Source organism: Rhinolophus hipposideros, assembly GCF_964194185.1.
Source record: "Rhinolophus hipposideros genome assembly, chromosome: 18".
NCBI classification, from domain to species: domain Eukaryota; kingdom Metazoa; phylum Chordata; class Mammalia; order Chiroptera; family Rhinolophidae; genus Rhinolophus; species Rhinolophus hipposideros.
In genome coordinates, this window is record NC_138064.1 from 37,344,711 (window position 1) to 37,364,707 (window position 19,997).

General features: G+C 34.5%; 1 protein-coding gene across 6 annotated transcripts in view; it reads right to left on the reverse strand.

Annotated features, from left to right (window-relative positions):
* Positions 1-2,433: 2,433 nt before the first annotated feature.
* The window catches only part of RUNDC3B (RUN domain containing 3B), a 132,405-nt gene continuing 114,841 nt past the window's right edge, over positions 2,434-19,997 (reverse strand). For 3 of the 6 annotated variants that reach the window (XM_081079453.1, XM_081079454.1, XM_081079458.1), the window contains 3 exons: positions 18,230-18,376; positions 10,647-10,768; positions 2,434-4,856 (listed from right to left, as the gene is read on the reverse strand). In XM_081079453.1, the coding sequence (XP_080935579.1) occupies positions 4,711-4,856; positions 10,647-10,768; positions 18,230-18,376 (415 nt within the window). In that variant the 3' untranslated portion in view covers positions 2,434-4,710. Of the gene's footprint in view, positions 4,857-10,642; positions 10,769-18,229; positions 18,377-19,997 lie in introns of those variants that run through there. The other 3 variants (XM_081079455.1, XM_081079456.1, XM_081079457.1) reach the window with 2 other exon arrangements.

Here is a 19,997-nt window from a genome sequence, read left to right on the forward strand (position 1 = left end):
AGTTGTAAATAAGTATTAATATACTTTGGTTAAAAAAAATTAGCAACCAAAAATGGTTTGGCTAGGAATTATGTACTTGATAATGTTTTTGAAAGGAAGTAGTTTCATTTTATTAATGATAAATTTCCTCACATGCATATTTATGTAAATTTTTAAAAAGAAATGTCTTATTCAATATTGTTTGCTACTTTTCATATAATACATATTTGACAAGAGTTGATATGGAGTTAAAATAAATTTTCCTTTTATTTCTAGGAAAATTATTCACTAAGTTTATTTAATCACATATGACTCCTTTAAACTCTATCCTCCCATTCTTGGGGCACAAATTCCAAAGATGTGAGGAATTTTAGTCTATTATTTTTTATTTTTTTTCCAAACCAAACTTTTAAATAAATTACTGCTCTTATATTTTAATGTCATTCAACACTTGCGACCTTTTATGTGGTAGATAGGCAGGATAAAAAGCACTGGAGATAAGACATTTTAAAAACTCATTGGCCTCAAGGAAGTTTCAGAGCTATGATTACTAGAGGTGTGCCAGTGATGTAATTGAAAAGGTCTACTAAGCCTGGGGGCGGCGAGGACCTTGTCAGGAACTGCTTCTAAGATCAGGACAGGTGATCCATTAAACAGACCTGGAAGTGGGAGTTTCACTCAAATAGTGGGATGTGGTCCCAGTCACTTGAGTAAAGGGTATATGGGGATGTGGTAGGCAGGCAGATTGGAAATGTAGTCAGAGGCCTTGTGTGCCAACGGAGAAGAAATACGGAAACAGGAAACCAAGGAAGTATTTTTGGTATAGCTCTAATAAAGAGTTGTTAATAAGGTGGTCTGTTTTAAAACAATCTAAAAGCTTGGTATGGACTGAAATATATTTTTAAAAGGTACCATGGTGCCATAATGACACTGATAGAATCTTATCTTTCCCTTTCTATCAGTTAAAAAGAAATGCCAAAGCTAAATAGAAGCTGCTTTGCCTACAAGGAAGAGCAAAGTGAACTAATTTTTAAAAATTTAGGAGCCCTGATGTTCAGAGCAGTAGTCATGTGATATTTCAGAGGCAATCCAATGTATGAGTTGATTAAAATTAGAGATTTTACCTAATAATAGGAACTATAACAAAGAATTTCCTAAGTTGTGAGGCATTTATAACCACTTGAAAACTTGTATGTAAATCTAATAAAGATGACTTAAATAAACTTAGTTTACTTGCATTTTTAAGGCTTCTGTCCATCATAATTTGTAGTGTTACTGGGAAAAAAAAACCAAAACACCAAAGTTCATCTACTCACTGCTCGAAAGCCCATACTGGAGACACACGTGTTGGGTGGAAAGGAAAGGCTGCTTTACTCCAGAAGCAGGTAGCCTGGGATGACAGCGGACTAATGTCCAAAGACCATCTTTGCAGTTCCGGACCAAACAGCAGAGTTGTAATGGGGAGGGAGAAGAGGGGCAGTTACAGGGAACTGAGAGAGAATCCTGTTTCTTCAGTCACAGATTGATACTTTTTCACATCAGACTCCTGGGCACCAATAGCTGGTGGCAGCTACCTTGGAGACATTCCTTCTGCAAAACACTCGTAAATTCTCAAGAGCCTGAAGTTAACTCCTCATGCTTGACAAAGAAACAGCATATTAACAACACAAAATTATACTGAGAACAAGGGGTGCTGGGTTGAAGAACCAAGATTCTGCAAAATATCTCATAATTGTGTGTCTGACATTTTCTTTAAAGCAAAATGCATAAACAGGACATCTGTGACTATCGCATTGAAGCTACCATTGTTTTGTGTTTAACTAGCTATACTGTTTCTAATATCTTAAAATATACTTTTAAATATTTCTCCTGGAACCTGCTTTACAAGCTGTCCTTCAGAACATGACTAACATGCTTTCTTAATCTTTAACTATAAGCCACATGGCAGCCAAAGCAATTGAAACATTTAGTGAAAGCTTATACCTATCTTAATTAAGAATTATTTAATTCTATTTGTCAAAAACACTTCGGGCATTAAAATCACAAGGGCCTCAGCTCCTATAGTAGCTTGTTTTTGGCATTTACCTTTTAGAAATGTACATTTCATTTAATGCTGACATCATCCTGATGGCATCACATAGGTGCTGAGATGATGCTTCCATTTTACAGGTAAGAAAACAAACACTGGCTATTACATAATCCAGTCAGCAACACTGCCAGAACCACTAGTGTACTGTGCCACTTCAACAGATGTTGTGTATTCTAACACATGTCATGGTTTAAAAAAAAATGTGTTTTATTTGATAGGAGTTAAAATAAGGATTTCTCCAAAACCATTTTCATATTACATTTTCCGTGTTAAGTAATACACGTTTACCACATTTGTTGAAACAGAAGTTCAGTCCACAACCTGAATGAAGTAACTTCGTCAAGGACAAAATAAGACCACCAGTGCCTGATACAAAATGTTTAATATACATGCAACAAGAATAATACATCAGAGCAACAAAATACGCATGGAAATACTAGCATGTAATTCAGCATTCTATTTTGGGGAGGGCCTGTGAACAATAACCACCACCACTTAAAACTAAAGATTGAGACATCAGTTGTTTCCTCATGCACACATTAACAAACTACCTCTATAACTAGTGTGAGATAAACTGTGTAGAAACCTAACTTCACATTGGCAGATGAATTTTATACCAAGAGCTCCAAGAAAGGAGGAAAAGTTACGATCCTCAGGTGTCATATTTAAATCTGCATTTAGCATGTTAAGATGCACAAGTTACTATGTCCATTAGACAAATCTGAAAAACTTTACCAATTACGAACCTTGAATTTCTGTATTATAAAAATGTATGGAAAAATTTTAACATATTTTTTTTTAATTATTGAAGGATAATGTCTAGTTGAGAATGGACCATGAATGATAAACCATTTAAATGTTATTCTGCTAGTTGCTTGGAAAACAATAGTGCTTAAGGCCAGCCTAAAAGTTTTGAAGTTCCCCTCCTTAACCCTTTCTCATTCTCCCCTCCCAAGGCTTCCATTTGTCCTCATTTCATACCTACCTTTCATCCTCCAAGCTGAGTGAAAAGTGCTTTGGATACCTCATTCACAATAAGGTGTACAGAATTACGATATAAAGTACCAATGCTCAAGAATATTTGCATGTCTACAAGTAAAGCCTTAAGCTAAAAGAAGAAAGCTCTGAGTAGTTCTGGTACATCTAAGGTAACTTACTTTAAGGGCTTCTGGGCCTCCTTTGTCCCTGAAATGACACTGTTTGAACTGTCTTACATATAAGACTAGCCTTGTTACTATTTATTATCTTAAACTCCAAATTATGAGAGCAAAACTCTGAAGACTGCAGAGAACCACCACACTCCTATATTTCTAATACAAAGAATGAATGTGGTAAGTTCAGCACTTTTTGCCTCCTCTCAATAAAAACTTTTAGGAGGAACATTCTTTCTACATATCAAAGCTATCAAGTTTGAATGTAATGTTTTATTAAACAAAAATACCACTTAAAGTCCCCAGTAAGTATTGTAGCCTCTTCATGTAAACAATGTATAAAACTTCTTTGGCACAGCTAATCCATGTTTTCCTCATAACTTACTACAGAAAATATACTTAACACATTTTCTCTTTCAGCATGGTGGAATTTTTAGGGCCAAGACGTATAGTTCCAAAAATTGCAAAAACTCTAGAAATATGGCTCACAGCTTTTTTAAAAAAGAAAACTTTTTTTTTAACCTGTAGAAGTGCAAGGATTTTTAACATTAACTTTAAAATGCAACTAAATGATAGAAGCTGTGAGACATACATGATACAATTCATTGTTGCACACAAGGGAGAAAAAGCAGTACTGTATGCCAGAAGTTCAGTATAGTTGATTACCCCACTGATCCTAATTTAAAAGCTTCTCAAGTACATAACTGAACTTGAAATCTTTCCTGATCAAATACTTATTTGAATACCTGGTCTCTATTTTTTAATGTTTCCAAATTTTGAGGCATATTTAATATTTTTTAATAACCTTTGAAGAAAATTTTGGGACAACAAAGATAAGAAATTTATTCATTTTACCTAACTGGCCTAAAATACTTTCCTTGTGACCCTAACTGCCTAAAGGCACAGTCCTACAAAATTTATAAAATGTTAAATGGAATGTTGATACGAAATAATTGTGAAAGAAAAATTGAGTTAAGTCACTGTGAAACTGCAGCTGAGACTATTCTCATATTAAAAACAAGACTTTTAAACATTAAGACCTAGGAAGAAATTAATGAAAATGAAATTGGTCATTTTTAGAAATTTTAATCATTGCATAAAAGAGTGAAAGAAAATACTTAGCTTGTCTTTGGAATAAACCTTGAACTCAGTCTCTGGCAATGATGATATATTTAAATATGTGAAAACCTGCTAAATAATAAATATGTACAATTTGCAATGGATTATTAAGTTAGAGGATCTCTGAAAGTTTTTTAAGCCTATTCATTTTAAACTTCCTCAGTGACAAATATAAGAATTTTAAAATGAAAAATACCAGAAACATTTTTTTTTCCACTCAGAAGTTTACATGGAGTGGACTGAACGCTAACATGAGTAACAGAATTCCAGACATGCCAGAACAATATAAAATTCCAAAGGTTTTTCCCATCAGTCAAACTTATGTAAATAGAACATTTGCAACAAAATCTTTTGGCTTTTCCATAAAATTTTTCAGGATGGAGTTAGGCCTGGACTTGTCATCTCTGTTGTAGGACTTGCAAGGTAGTCATTAGATTTTAGGCTTGTTAGAGATTTATAACTTGCCACTGATGTTAGAGACCCACATAGACCAAGTAATGAGGGAGTATCTTCTTTACCTGAAAATTAGGATAAAATTAACAAATATTTAATTGCCCTTGAAGAATATCAATAAGGACCTAAAACCATTAAAAACTTTCTACTTTACCAATATTGCATATTCTTGAATACTGTGATGTCAACAGTTGCTAATACATATATACATATATATAAACATAAAATTATTACAATGGATTAAAAAATAACAAGTACATTAAAATCTGAGTTAATATTTTAAAAGCAATTTATTGATATGGGGGTACGAACTTGTCAAGGCTAACAAAAAACCCTGTGTCCAGATGACTGACTGGGAGATTGGTAGTTCCTAGCAGAAACAAATTAGTCATCAGGAACAGAAAATGGAATTTTGTTTTATAGCAATAAAGGTCAGTTTGTTTTAAATGTTTTAATATGGAATCTGGACTCTAAACATCTTGGGATGGTACTGCTACAAATGGTATGAAGGTAGAAGTCACTGAGTGTCCCTTCAGTGCTGGGCATTGCGATAAAAAGATACATTTAAAAACCACTTCTTGCCCACAGGGAATTTAGTGTATGGTGGAAACAGTCACAAACAAAATTATAACAAATGCAGTAAGTGCAGCGATAACAGTGTAACTCAAGGGTATTACGGGATCTTAGAGGAGAAGTATCCAACCAAATCAGAAAGTATGGGTTAGGGGCAATTAGAGAAGTTTCAGGGAGAAAATGACTACTGAACTGAATCCTAGTGGACATGCATACCCAAGGAGGCAAAAACCAGAGAGGCTCTGCAGAGGACCAGCATGAGCAAAAGCACAGAGGGGAGAATTAACACCCAAAGGAGCTACGAGCAAGAAATGAGATTAGGGGAATGGGCAAAGACCACTGAAGGCTTTACAGTTCAGGTTAAGGAGCCTGGAAATTACCCTGTAATCGTAATCTGTTTGTACTGTGACTTGAAATTAAGTCTTCTGAATTCAGAAACATTCTTGGTCATATTAATTTACTACAGAGCCAGTGAAGCCTTACTGAAATTACTGCAATTCATACTTTCTTATAGAACAACACAGAGCTTGGGAAGAAATTTCTAAGAAAGGGAAAACAATCTCCAAGTAGATGAAGCTTGGGGATATATGCAAAGGATTGCTTGTCACATGCCAAGTATATAACTGAAGGTAGAAGAAATTTCTCAGAATAGATAAAATAAATTTTGAAGCAACAAGCAATTGGTGTGACTGATTCATGCATCACACAGGATTCCCATTAAGATGTCAAACATCAATTTGTCATGGAACTGTCACCTTTGAAGAGATTCTGTTTAACTTACAGAAGTATTTGATTTAACTGATGAAAATGAATCTATAAATTAGGCAAATAGGAAAGTATCTACATAAAAAGGTGCAGGATATTTGTTGGTAACTTGAAAGACATCCCTACAACAGTGGAGTATTTTTTTTTTAGGAAATGGTTCACTGTTGGCAGAAGATGATATTGTGAGGAAAGACGGTCACTGACATTTTGGTTCAAAAAATGATTCAAAAGACACACTCTGAACATGAAGAAGTTCTTGACAAATGATTCACGTTTATTTTCCTTCTAGAGAACACTGAAATTAATTTTAAAATCTATGCATAAAGTCTCAAAGAAGTAACCAACAATCAAAAAAATTTTTTTAAAAAAACAATTCATTTATAATAGCATCTAAAAGAATAAAATATTCAGGAATAAACTTAACCAAAGAAGTGGAAGGGTTGTATACTGACAATGACAAAATATTGCTGTATTTCCCAAATTGATCTACAGATTCAATGTAATCCCCTTCAAAAGTTTAATTCCCCATTTTTTTCAGAAATGATAAATTGATTATAAAATTCATATTGAAATGCAAAGGACCTTGAATAGCCAAAACAATCTTGAAAAAGAACAAAGTTGGAGAACTCACGTCCTGATTTCAAAGCTGACTACAAAGCTACAGTAATCAGTCTGGGCTGGGAGTAAAGACAACGAGGCAGGCAGAGACACACAGGCCCATGGGACAGTATTGAGAATCCAGGAACAAACCCATATGTGCTATATTTCAACAAGAGTTCTGGGACCACTCAATGGGGGGAAAGAATACTCTTCAACAAATGGACCAGGGTCAACGAATAAAGTTGTATGCTTAGATCACACCACACAGAAAAATTAAATCAAAATGGATCGAAGACCTAAATGTAAGATCTAAAAACTATGAAACTCTTAAAGGGAAACAAAGGTGTAAATATGCATGACCTTGGATTAGGCAATGGTTTCTTGATATGACTACAAAAGTGCAAGCAACCAAAAGAAAAACTAGATAAACAAGACTTCATCAGAACTTAAAACTGTGAATCAAAGAACACTAGCAAGAAAATGAAAAACAAACCCTTCAGAATGGGAGAAAATATTTGCAAATCATATCTGATAAGGGTCTACTCTCCAGAATACACATAAAGAACTATTAAAACTCTACCATAAAAAAAAAAAACAATGCAGTTTTTAAATGGTCAAAGGATCTGAACAGATATTTCTCTGAAGATGATATACAAATGGCCAATAAACACATGAAAAAATGCTCAACATTGTTACTCATTAGGGCAATGCAAATCAAAACTATGAAATTCCACTTCACACCCACCAGGATGGCTATAATAAAGATAATAACAAGTGTTGGTGAGGGTATGGAGAAACTGAAATATTCCTCCATTGCTAGTGGGATTGTAAAATGGTACACTTCAAAAAACAACTTAGCTGGGCCGGCCCGGTGGCTCAGGCGGTTGGAGCTCCATGCTCCTAATGCCAAAGAATGCCGGTTCGATTCCCACATAGGCCAGTGCTGGATGGCTCAGTTGGTCAGAGCGCGGGCTCTCAACCACAAGGTTGCCAGTTCATCTCCCGCAAGGGATGGTGGGCTGCGCCCCCTGCAACTAACGGTGGCTGGACCTGGAGTTGGGCTGTGCCCTCCACAACTAAGATTGAAAGGACAACAACTTGACTTGGAAAAAAGGCCTGGAAGTACACACTGTTCCCCAATAAAGTCCTGTTCCCCTTCCCCAATAAAAATCTTTAAAAACAACAACAACAACAAAAACAACAACTTAGCAGTTCTCAAATGGTTAAACATGTGATCCAGCCAATTCCATTCCTGGTTGTATACTCAAAAGAAGTAAAAATATATGTTATAAAAACTTGTACATGAATGTTCATAGCAGCATCATAGTGCAAAAGCAGAAACAATTCAAACATCCAACTGATGAATGGATAAACAAATTGTGGTACATTCATATAATTATTCAGTCCTAAAAGGGAATGAAGTACTGATAAATGCAGCAACAGAGTTGAACTGTGAAAACATTATGCTAAGTCAAAGACGCCAGACCAAAAAAGTTACACATTGTATTCATTATATGAATGTTTAGAATAGACAAATCCCGAAAGACAGAAAGCAGATTAGTAGTTACTAAGGGATGGGGTGGGGAGGGATTGGGATTGACAGCTAAGAGGTACAGGGCCTCTTTACTGGGTGATGGCAATGTTCTGGTGACTGTCATCATGGTCATGCATTGCCTAGGATGTTCCAGTCCGTGACCAACTGCATGGATGACTGTGGTCCTGTAAGATTATAATGGAGCTGCAAAAAGAAGTCCTATAGCCTAGTAATGTCGTAGCTGTCATAACGTCTTAGCACAACACGTTACTCGTGCGTGGTGATGCTGGTGTAAACCTCCTGCGCGGCCAGTCGTATGAAAGTCCAGCACATACAATGACATGCAGTACATGATACTTGATAATGATAATAAATGGCTATGTATTTATTATACTATACTTTTTTTCTTATTTTAAAGTGTACTCTTTCTACTTATAAAAAATGTTTGCTGTAAAAGAAACATTTTTCCTTTGGCAGCAAGTGGGCGGCAGCCTCGCATCTCATGTTTACTGTATCTCTCAATTGTATCATTTTCTCTTGTGCTTGATTTAATCTATTGTTTTCTACAGTTTTCTACAGTAACATGCTGTACAGGCTTGTTGCCTAGAAGCAATAGGCTGGACCATACAGCCTAGGTGTGTAGTAAGCTGTACCATTTAGGTTTGTGTCAGTGCCCTCTAAGATGTTCACATAATGACAAATTCACCTAACGACACATTTCTCAGAATATATCCCCATTGTTAAGAGGTACATGACTGTATACTAAACACCAATGAATTGTACACTTTAAAGTAGTGAATTTTATGTTATGTGAATTATAGTAAAATAGTTTGTTGGGGGTTTTTTATTTGTATACGTTTATTTGAGCCAAATTGAGTACATATATTGGGGAGCAAGAGCTCAAATGCTCCTAAAACAGGTTTTTAAAAGTCTAAAAGATCTTTTAAAATAAATATTAAAAAAATGCTAAGAGATATGGAAACGTATTATAGTTTGTCAGCATTTTATTTTTCTTTTCTTTTTTTGTGGTATATTTTGTGGTACATGTATCTTAAAAGCCAAGCATCTTAGATTTGATGAAATACAGTGGTTACTAGTATTAATAGTTACTAGCATGATACTTGTCACATACGATGGGCTTAATAAAATGCTTCTTGAAAAAAATGACTTCTCACCCTTTTCTATCAACAATTATAGTGCTATGATAAGCAGTTTGAATTTTATTCTGATTGTCATTGAGAGCCACTGGATAATTTTAAGTGGGGGTATAATAGTTCCTGATTTATGTTTTTAAAGATCACTGATTTCTCTATGGAAAATGGACTATGATGGGGCAAAAGAGAGGTGAAAGAATGAAAAAGCCATGGCCATAGTCCACCCAGCAGGCTTGCCCAGGTGGCACAGACTTGGGTTGCAGTAATGGGGAGGATGGTGAGTCAATGTATATATCACGTGTTAACTGGAGAGCTGACAGGACTTGCTAATAAACTGACTTGCAGTTGTAATGGGATAGAGTAGAATCTAGGATAATGCCTATGGTGGAGCCATTTACTGCAATGTGAGAAGACGGGGAAGAAACTGGAGGTGCAGAGGAATGCAGGTTCCCCTGAAGTAAGAAATTATCTGTCTCTCCTGAGCTCTCACTACACAGCAGCAGATGTAGAACTGGGAAGAAGTGGAGAGAAAAGATGTGAGCACCATGTCATCATACCAGCAACACTTGTCCAATCCAAAGGCACAGCTGTAGCCTATGCTGGGGGTAGAAAAGAAAAGAACTTTGAACCAACTAAGCTACTGAAGTTTGAAAATGACTAGGTTGAGTCTTGGAAACTGAAATACAATCATTGAAAGCTGCCTGAAATGTTATGGAATTGGACTAAGATGTTGTTCAAGAAGACGCAACCCAATGGAAAGAGTGGTTGATAAGAGCATAGCTGAAAGCAGTAACAGGAAAAATAGAAGTCTTATGTTCTATTCTCCAAGTTTTTCAGGACACTCAGTAAACAAGATTCCCAAAAGTGACTCAAGAATGAGGAAGTGGTCAGTTGCATCAATAGCTGCTAAGAAGTTTAAGAGGACAGAGAACTGATGTTAGCAACATGGCAGTGGTTAATATCACCTTGGTAAAAATCAGTAAGTGGTAGAGACACAAAGTTGGAGTGGGCAGAAAAGAGTACAGGAAGTGAGGAAATAAAGTAAAAATTACAGATAATCTTTCAAGGTTTGCCATAAACACATGAGCAGACCACTTTTAATTATACTGGTAGCTTAATTCTTATCACGCTTCACAGAAATATCACTATTATTCTTCAGTGATCCTCTGCAATCAAAATATAGATAGTGCAGGAAAAATCAATTTTCAAATAGATTTTTCCCCCCTTACCTTCACTGATTGAATTTAATGTGTCTTGTTTTCCATCACCTTCTTGTGACTGACCTGGATCCAGTGAACTCTGAGAAAGGCTAACTTCAGCTGATAGCTGGTCAAGACTTTGATAACTCTTTCTGTAAAACAAGAGAAAAATACTACTTGAATTTCTTCTCACAAAAAAATAATTTAAAAAGATGTTCTTCGATTTCTTCAATTTATTGAATTTCTGATTAATTACTCCCCAATGTTTCCCCTAAACTTTGTCTTTATTATGGCTACAATATGAGCTCCATTATATAATACTTTTCCTTCTACCATTTTGGAGGTCTATCTGTTTAATTCACTAAAAATGGAAAAGAAAATTAATTTTTCAAACAAATTTAAATCTTTACACCAATTTGGATTATCCAGCTGGTCAAGAAATGGGGACTTCTGGTTATTATCTGTCATCAAAGGAGCAGAAAAATCTACAGAATACTCTTAATGCAGAAACAAAATCAACATAACAATAATAATCTACTGTCTCCTAAGCACTTCAAAATTGTTCAATGTCTTGATATTTGTACAGATGGTTATTATATAATATAACAAATTATTATAAATTCCTGTAATTTAGAATGTTAAAAAATTGGGGGTAATAAAATACCTGTTTGTGTTAATATACCATCAAGATAATTAACCTCCTTTCCTCATCTATTTGCAACTGTGAGCCCATTTTCTATTAAGGAAATTAATTAGAAATAAATTATAATAGAGGAAAAACTCAGTTACAAATGAAAAATAAATGAAGATTTATTATTAAACTGTCCTCATTTGTTTTGTCATGTTAAAACCAACTCAAAAGATATATGCAGCTTCGGTATAATTGACATTTCAAGTAAGGGCACAGAATTCATTACTATTTCCAAATATAAACGATCCAGGGAAATGAACATATTTTTTTAGGTTTAACATCTATTTCCTAAGGTAGTCAAACCCTATCTAATTTCCTAGAAATGTAACATTATAGGAAAGCACATATAGTTTAAATGATTTATTACATAGCTATTCTCTATTCATACTCACAAAAGTAGACATACAAGTTTATCAAATGCATGTATATTCAGTAGGGGGGATATATACAACAGGTACCTACGTGTTTTTTTCCTCTAAGAAATGAAATGAATAATGCGGTGATGGAATAACTACTAGCTTATAAAGCAAACAGTGTTCTCACTTTATAACATGATGACTTTTCAAATGTCGAGATTATAAAAGTTCTTAATTATACTTTTAAGTAACAAGAAGAGCTATTATTGTAGGAAACTTCGGCTAATTATAATAGATAATATGTATATGAGCTATACAACATGTAATTTAAAAAATGATACCCAATATTTATATAGTTCTTTAAAAATGCTAGGCACTGGTCTACATATTTCATATATATTAACTTATTTAATCCTCACAATTACCCTAAGAGGATGGAATTATTACGATCCCTACTTTATAGTAGAGGAAACTGGGGCAAAAAGAGATTAGATTTGAACCTGGTAGGCTGGCTCTTATTCTGTCCCCTTCACTACTATACTATCTCATCTCTGGAATAGGAAGAAAAGATTTGGCTTCCTCTTTTAGAAGCTATTCTTAAAGAACAGCCTTGTTTGCTGAGATAGACCATATAAACTATACTATATTTAATCAAATCACTGAAAATTTCACTTGATTTCCATTGAAATCTTATTTACTTAGCTATAGAAGAAAGCAGGAACACAAGAATTTAATAAAGGAAATTATAAATAAGCTTCTCTTCCAAATTATTTTTCTGTGCCTAACAGGTGGAGGGCTTGCTTTTAAAATTAAATGGTTTAAGGTGAGTTTCTGACACTAACTTTTCATCATAGGAAACTTGTTCATTAATGTTACTGATTTTTAAAAATTGTGTATAGAAATTTACACACACAAAAATACCCAGAAAAAAAGATTTAGAATTCAACTGAATATTGTAAGGTCTCACAGCACATTTACAGTAATCTCAAGGACTGTCACCTACTTGAGGGAGGAAAGCTTGTAAAAGCAGCCTCTGATGATGGCAACATAGAATGAGCTTTCTGTGTGACCTACTAAAGTTCCTTTTAGAATATCATATTCCAGATCCAAAGTGATTTGGGGGACCTTTCTACCCTTTAACTTGTCACTTTAGTGAAAATCCTAGAGTTTATAGGCTTTCCTTAACCAAATGCCAATGAATATAGGAATAGAATTTGGTAAACGATGACATTCTGCAGCAATAATAAAAATTCCAAGTCGAAATTAAGCACCTTATTCATAAGATATTAAGAACAGTATCAGACAGTATCTTCTTGCCTGAAAACAACTACAGACCCACCACCTAGGAAAAGTCTAGTGCAGCTGCTTTTCAACAATGACAAAGAATGGGTTGGGTTTTCACATTCTCACCTGATTTCCAATGTGATTGGCAACTCCATCCGACAAACATGCTGTTGTCATGGAGTAAAACTAACTGTCTATGGGACCTCTGTCTTTAGAAAGTCACCACTAGATCCTATCTTAGAATTCTAGACTTATTAACATCACACTGCAAGATTTAAATGTAACCCACCAGACACATCAAACCAATTAACAATCTATTACTATCTCTCAGGGTAGAATTTTTAAAATAGTAATAGCTTGATCAAAATAAGAATCCAAGACTGTAGAAGTCATGTACTATGTCTACATAAAAGTTTATAGTTTATGTCATTACATTGTTAAATATAATTTAAATTAAACTTGGCGGAATTACATGTCTTGAGCATTTGAGACATAACCATTGCATTCAACATAAACTATTTAAACATTTAAAATAACTCAAATACAAATTTCAACATACAGAACTGGTACCAAATAAAGGCAAAAGAAAACTGAGCAACAGACCTGAATTCACTTATTAGTAAATTTTTCTACAACCTTACACTTTGTATCAGTGATCAGAAGTAATGATATGAATAACTTACATCACTTATTTGCCCAACATATGTATTGAGGTCAATAATAATTTACATTATCTGGTAGTTACTGGACAGCAGAGAGTGTGATGCCCAGAAGAAAATAAAAACAAATGCATACAAAGAGGCACATGAATGTACTTGAAAACAGATATACTATTCTTTTTATTCTTGATTTGATTTCATAGAAATATATTTAAGGAACAAAATAAGCATTTGCTATAGCAGAATATCTATATACTCTTAATCTACTAAAATCAATGGAAGGATGCAAAGAAGCCTGAAAGAGAAGGACATATTTGAGTCAGGTAAAACTTACAAACTGTAAAAGATTTTTGCAGCCTCAGTGCTTTAGGGAGTTCTACTCCAAAAATATTAGAAAGACACACATGGGAAGGAGAACCACTAGTATATTTAAACTGATTATATCTACCACTCAGAAGTCATTAAGAAAAATTAGCTTTAACAGATCATGAAGGGCATATAGAAGCTCATAATTCTCAATAATTTTGTGAATGATAGCCAAATTGGCAAACAATGATAAATTTGGAACACTGAAAAGGCTTATGTAAAAAATATAAATATGATGACACTGAATCTGGTCTGTTAGGATGGGAATGAGTGGGTTAGACAATAACCTAACAAAATTATATAACCAGTATCTAACCAGCTCATGTGACCAAGACTTTACATATAAAGAAGCATATTAAAACAGAACTTACTTGAAACAAAAAGTAATTACTCTCTCTGTGTTAAAAGAATATACCTTATATACTTAGTTATATTTGAGTTCTTACAGTAAGCCTATAATTCCTTAAAAATTTTTAACACAATATTCCTATGACTGCAGTAAAAGATATAAAATCCAGCATAACTAATCTTGCCAAGTCTAAATATATTTTTAAAGTTTTATAAACAGTATAGTAAATGGAAATAAATTTAAGCTTTTCAGTTGTGAAAGGGATCCTTCCACGAGTAGATGACAACATAGCCAAGTTATCTAATGGGTCATTTTAAGAAACAGACAAACGGATAAAGAAACTGTGGTACATACGTACAATGGAATATTATTCAGCCATACAAAGAATGGAATCTTGCCATTTGCAACAACATGGATGGACCTAGAGGGTATTATGCTAAGTGAAATAAGTCAGACAGAGAAAGACATACCATATAATTTCACTTATATATGGAAACTGAAAAAAATAAAACAGAAAAAACTCATAGCTATAGAGAACATTTTAATGGTTGCCAAATGAAATGGGGGTTGGGGTTATGAGCTAAAAAGGTGAAGGGATTAAGACATACAAATAGCAGTAACAAAACAGTCATGGGGATGTAAGAAACAGTCAATAATATATAGTCAATAATATTGTAATAACTATGTATGGTGCCAGGTGGGTACTAGACTTAATGGGGAGATCATTTCATAAGTTATATAAATGTCTGTCCACTATGCTGTACACCTGAAACTAATAACATTGAATGTCTACTGTAATTGAAATTTTTTTAAAGATATACATATATATTTTTTTAATTTATTGGGATGACATTTGTTAGTAAAATTACATAGATTTCAGGTGTACAATTCTGTATTACATCATCTATAAATCCCATTGTGTGTTCACCACCCAGAATCGGTTCTCCTTCCATGGTGATGGAAGGAGAATGTAATTGAAAATTTAAAAAAATTATTTTAAAAAAAGAAATGTCAACAAGTTCACAAAATTCATTGAATCAAACGCTCTCCTTCTCAAAGCTAACTGGGAGAATTAATTTACAAAGCTCCTAAAGAAGTAACTATAGACATCCATGGTTATTTATAATAACCATATTCTTAGCAGGAAATTGTCAGTTTCTTTCTCCGAATTATCAAGAAAGCTAATGTTCCTTATTAAAGTTGTTTTGGTTACCTCCTCCATAATTTGTACCTCCTCAATAAATGTTTGTTGAACTTATTTAAGATATTGGTCAAATTAAGAGGAATTAGTGATCAGGTTAGTTCAAGAGCTTTGGTTTATATTATGAATTTGAAGAGTACAAAAGACTGATGAAAAGACATGACTTGTTGCTAACATGATTTATAGAGCACTATTCTGTTCTAAAAATCCAAAATCTCCATTTTTACATGAAAAAGTTGGAATTACTTATTCAGAACAATTGGGGATTGGCTGGTCATTTTAATTTTGCATAAGGTTTTACAAGTTCTCTAAGAAAGTAGAGCTTGGGATGTTGGGTGAGTGTATATTCTCCAAACATGAAAGATATGAGGTTATGTGAGAGTATAAACAAAAAGATTATAGTATAAATAAATATTTACTGTGAATCTATTAAGTGTCAGAAAATTTATTACCCCATATGATCCTTATAATTCTTTTTAAATAGGCATTACCCACAGTATTGCATGTGCAGAAACAAAAGGTAAGAGGAAGTGTTAGTATTACCCAACAAATAAGTAGCAGAGATTCCTTTTAAGTCCTGACTTAACTCTAGGTCCAGTGATCTCACTACTACACTCTAGCTGCATACTTTTGTTCAAGGACATTCGTTTGGCAATAGGACCATCTAAAAGGAATATCAACAACTAAGGTCAGGTCAAATTAAGAGATGATGCTGGGAAGGAAAGGATGTCTCTTCTTAAACTAATAGAGTAACTGTGTCAAGGAATATAAAGTTTGGATGCACAATTTATGAACCGGCAGTTTCACTGTTTTCTTTTGTCAGACTTCAGTTACATTTGTTGCCACTGTAACACTTTGTAAAATCCAGTCACTACTATTACTTGCAAAGACAAGCTACAAGTAAATCATCTACTTAGACTCTCCATCTGTTCCTCAATAGGTAACTCTATAGGCAGGGAAACATGTCTTTTGGCTAAAATATTTAACCTCCCACTATCTAAAGTGACAAGGTAGATATTGCAATAAAAAGGCATAATTATTAGTTTTTTAACTAGCCAGGACTTAAAATGCTAATATTTTTGCAGTTAAAAAAGCAGGAGCATCTCATACGTTATATATAGACAAGATAAGTGTACCAAGTATCACCATAAATTTAGTTTTTCAGTCATAAGTTAGAAATACAAACTCATATTCTTCCATTAAAGTCTTCCACTAATTAAATATGCCACTGAAAGATAAAATTACATACTAGCAAAATAAGATACATTCTAGTTATTCATAACTTTCATAAGGGTATAAAAGAGAACTTTTTTTCATGGATTAGTCCCAATCCATGAAAGACTCAGTTAACACCTTGAAGCAGCATGGTTAGTAGATATTGAAGAAGAGTTCTACTGATTTATTTATTTTTTAATGTAATTTATTTAGTTTTAGGGAGGGCACAGCTCACAGTGTCCCACGCGGGGATAGAACTGGCAACCTTGGTGCTATTAGCACTATGCTCTAACCAACTGAGCTAAAGGGGCCACCTAAGTTCTACTGATTTATTCTGTAAATAATCTGCTCACATTTTCTTGTTTATCTCTAGCAATCAATAAAAGAAAAAGTATTTAAGCCACTAGGAAAAATTTTAACAAAATGTCACATTTATTTTGAATTCTACCATTGATAAATGAAAAATACAAAATTCCAGAATAAATCAGGTGAAATTGTGTCTGTGCTAAAACGTTTCTTGTAAAAATGTATGGCTAATTACCTAGTGATAGTCACTCTAAGAAGCACAGACAGAAGTGTGTTACTTTGCTAGCGAAATTTAAACAAGGGCTCTAAAAGATCAGAGAAAGAAAAAGAGAGAAGGAGAAAGGAAAAAGAAGAGATAAGAGGAAGGAGGGAAAAGGGAAACAAAGGAGAGGAGGAAGGGGAAAGAATAGAAGAGAATGGAGGGAGAGCAGGAAAAATAATCAGAACATTGGCTGAAGACAGGATAATAAAGATATTGAAAAAAAATTATCAAGATTGGAAAGTGCCTAAAAGCCAAAAGACGGTAATAAAATCTACAAGTTCCAAAATGAAGATTACCTAAAAGAAGACAGCCTAAGATTTTGCAGCTCTCTCAAAATGGGGAAACTGCAAGTAAATGACAGTCCTGAACAAAGGGATCAAGAAATAGAAAAGGGGTCTTGTGACCCATAGGTGGAATGATTATATCTTCTACGGCCTCCAAAAATTAGATTTATTGAAAATAAACAACTCTCTTTCACACCCACCAATAACATGTAAATATCGTTCTATCATGAGATGGAATTTTGTGTTTTCTAAATAGCAGGAAAATTAATCCTATGGCTAATACAAACACTAAAGCTAGAATTAAAAAACACATGGCTCCTGTTTAATAGGAATTCACAGCCTTAACTGAAGGACTGGCTGAACATTAACTGAAGGAGAAGGAGGTAACTTCTCTGCGTACAATGCTGCGTAACCATTTCTCAGATATTTTACTTCCCCAGGGTGCCTTGGCTTCCAAACATTAGCACTTCACTGCCTTAATCTAACCTTACCAAGCCCAAGTAGTCTTAAATCCTTTTGCTTTAAGCTAACAACAAATTCAATTCAGTAAGAAGCATAACTGAGAAACCAAAGTGGATAGCCATATGTTTTGGTACAACTAAATTTTGTAATTAGTTGGAAAAAAAAGTATTACACTTACTCATACCACTGTTTATTGTGTTTTCGGTAAAGCAACGTATCCAAGGCAACAGCATGGACATCCAGAGCTCCTGGGGAAGGCCACTGGTTGGTGAGGTGGGCAGTTAACTCTTGTCTTGATCTTAAATCATTATTCTTTAGCACAGTCCTGTGAATATTAAGATGGTGAGTGCTTTGGTCTTCATTGTTCTGCAATGGCAGAGGAACCTAAGGGTATCAATTCAGGCCCCCACAATTCATCTTTTTAAAATGGTTATGTTAACAAACTGTGAACAAAATTACAGGAAAACTAGTTGGGGCTTTGACAGTTCTGTTTCCTGCAATATGTGTTTTTCACTCTTTCTCTGCTGGCTACAACAAATCACTTGTGAAATTCAGACCTTCTCTCTTTTCCACAGAGACATTAACAAAGGACTAAGGGACTCAAGCTGCATTTTACACCTTAACTAAAAAACAATGGTGATATGTTAAAGTTATAGCCTACCAGATGCCAGTTAAAATATGAAGTAAAGATTCCACGTGTGGTTTTCTAGCTTCAAAATTCACCAATCTATTCAAGTAATTTAATTCAGTAAACAAACAAAAAATTTTAAATGAATTAAAAATAAAACTAATGCAGAAAAACATAAAATAAAAAATCCATGAGGTTCTCATAATTGTTTTTGAAATAATAAATTTTCATGAAAATGATTAAGACAGTGACAACTGCATTGAACAATATAATCCACCAGAAAGATTTCAACTGCAGAATACAGCCATTATAACAACTCGTGGTTTCCTTTCATTTTTGTAGAACTCTTACTTGTTAATAAGAAATTGCAAAAGAACTAGTTTTTTTGCCAAATTTTCAACTTCACAAACCAACTGATCATTGACACAAAACGATGCCCGGACCTAACAAATGGTCACATGGTCCGAACGACTGGCTAAAGAGAACATCTTGACTTCAGTTATGTTTCAGCTCCTGAGCCCTAAGGTGGAACAATCCCCTGGTCACTTCCCCATGAGACTCGAAAGACGAACTGCGGAAAAGACCTCAGAACTGTCAAGACATGAGGAAATGATTCATTTCTCTTACCTCACCTCCGACCAATCAGCTCCCAACATGACCTGCAGTGTCCTGTGACTTTGCCCTGTATAACCTGTAACCTACGTGCCATCGGGGAGCCAGGTCCTTGAGCACCAGCTCACGTGTCTCAGGCTTTGATGCCATTTGCTTAGATAAACCTCTACTTTCTTTGTTACAAACTCCGGTTCATGTCTCTATTGGCTTTGATGTGTGCAGGCAAAACGAACCCCTTGAGTTCGGCAACAGTTTAAGATAATATAAAAGCATAATTCTGTTTACAAAGGTCTTATTCTATCTCTAAAAAGACTAAAATACCACACAGACTCCTGCATTCTCCAACAGGAGTCTATGACGACTTTAAAGAACCAAGGTTCTGAGCCATCAGCTCAAAAACAGGAATACATGCCTGCCTCTAACTTTCAGAGGTAATAGTCCTGTTGTGGGGTTGCAGAGTCAGGGGTGTGCTGGCAAGCCAATTCCACACTAGTCAGCCTGCACAACAGCTCTGGCTGTTAACATGATTCTACCGAAATAACCCCATTTAATATACCTCTAACACGCTACATACAGATATTTCTGATTTTACAGTGTATCTGTGTGCATTTAAAACTATTTGCTCCACTATGTCTACAAAAAATATTATCTGATGTAAACACTAGCTCATCTCTCAGAATGGAATACAAGTGAAACAGGCAGAAGT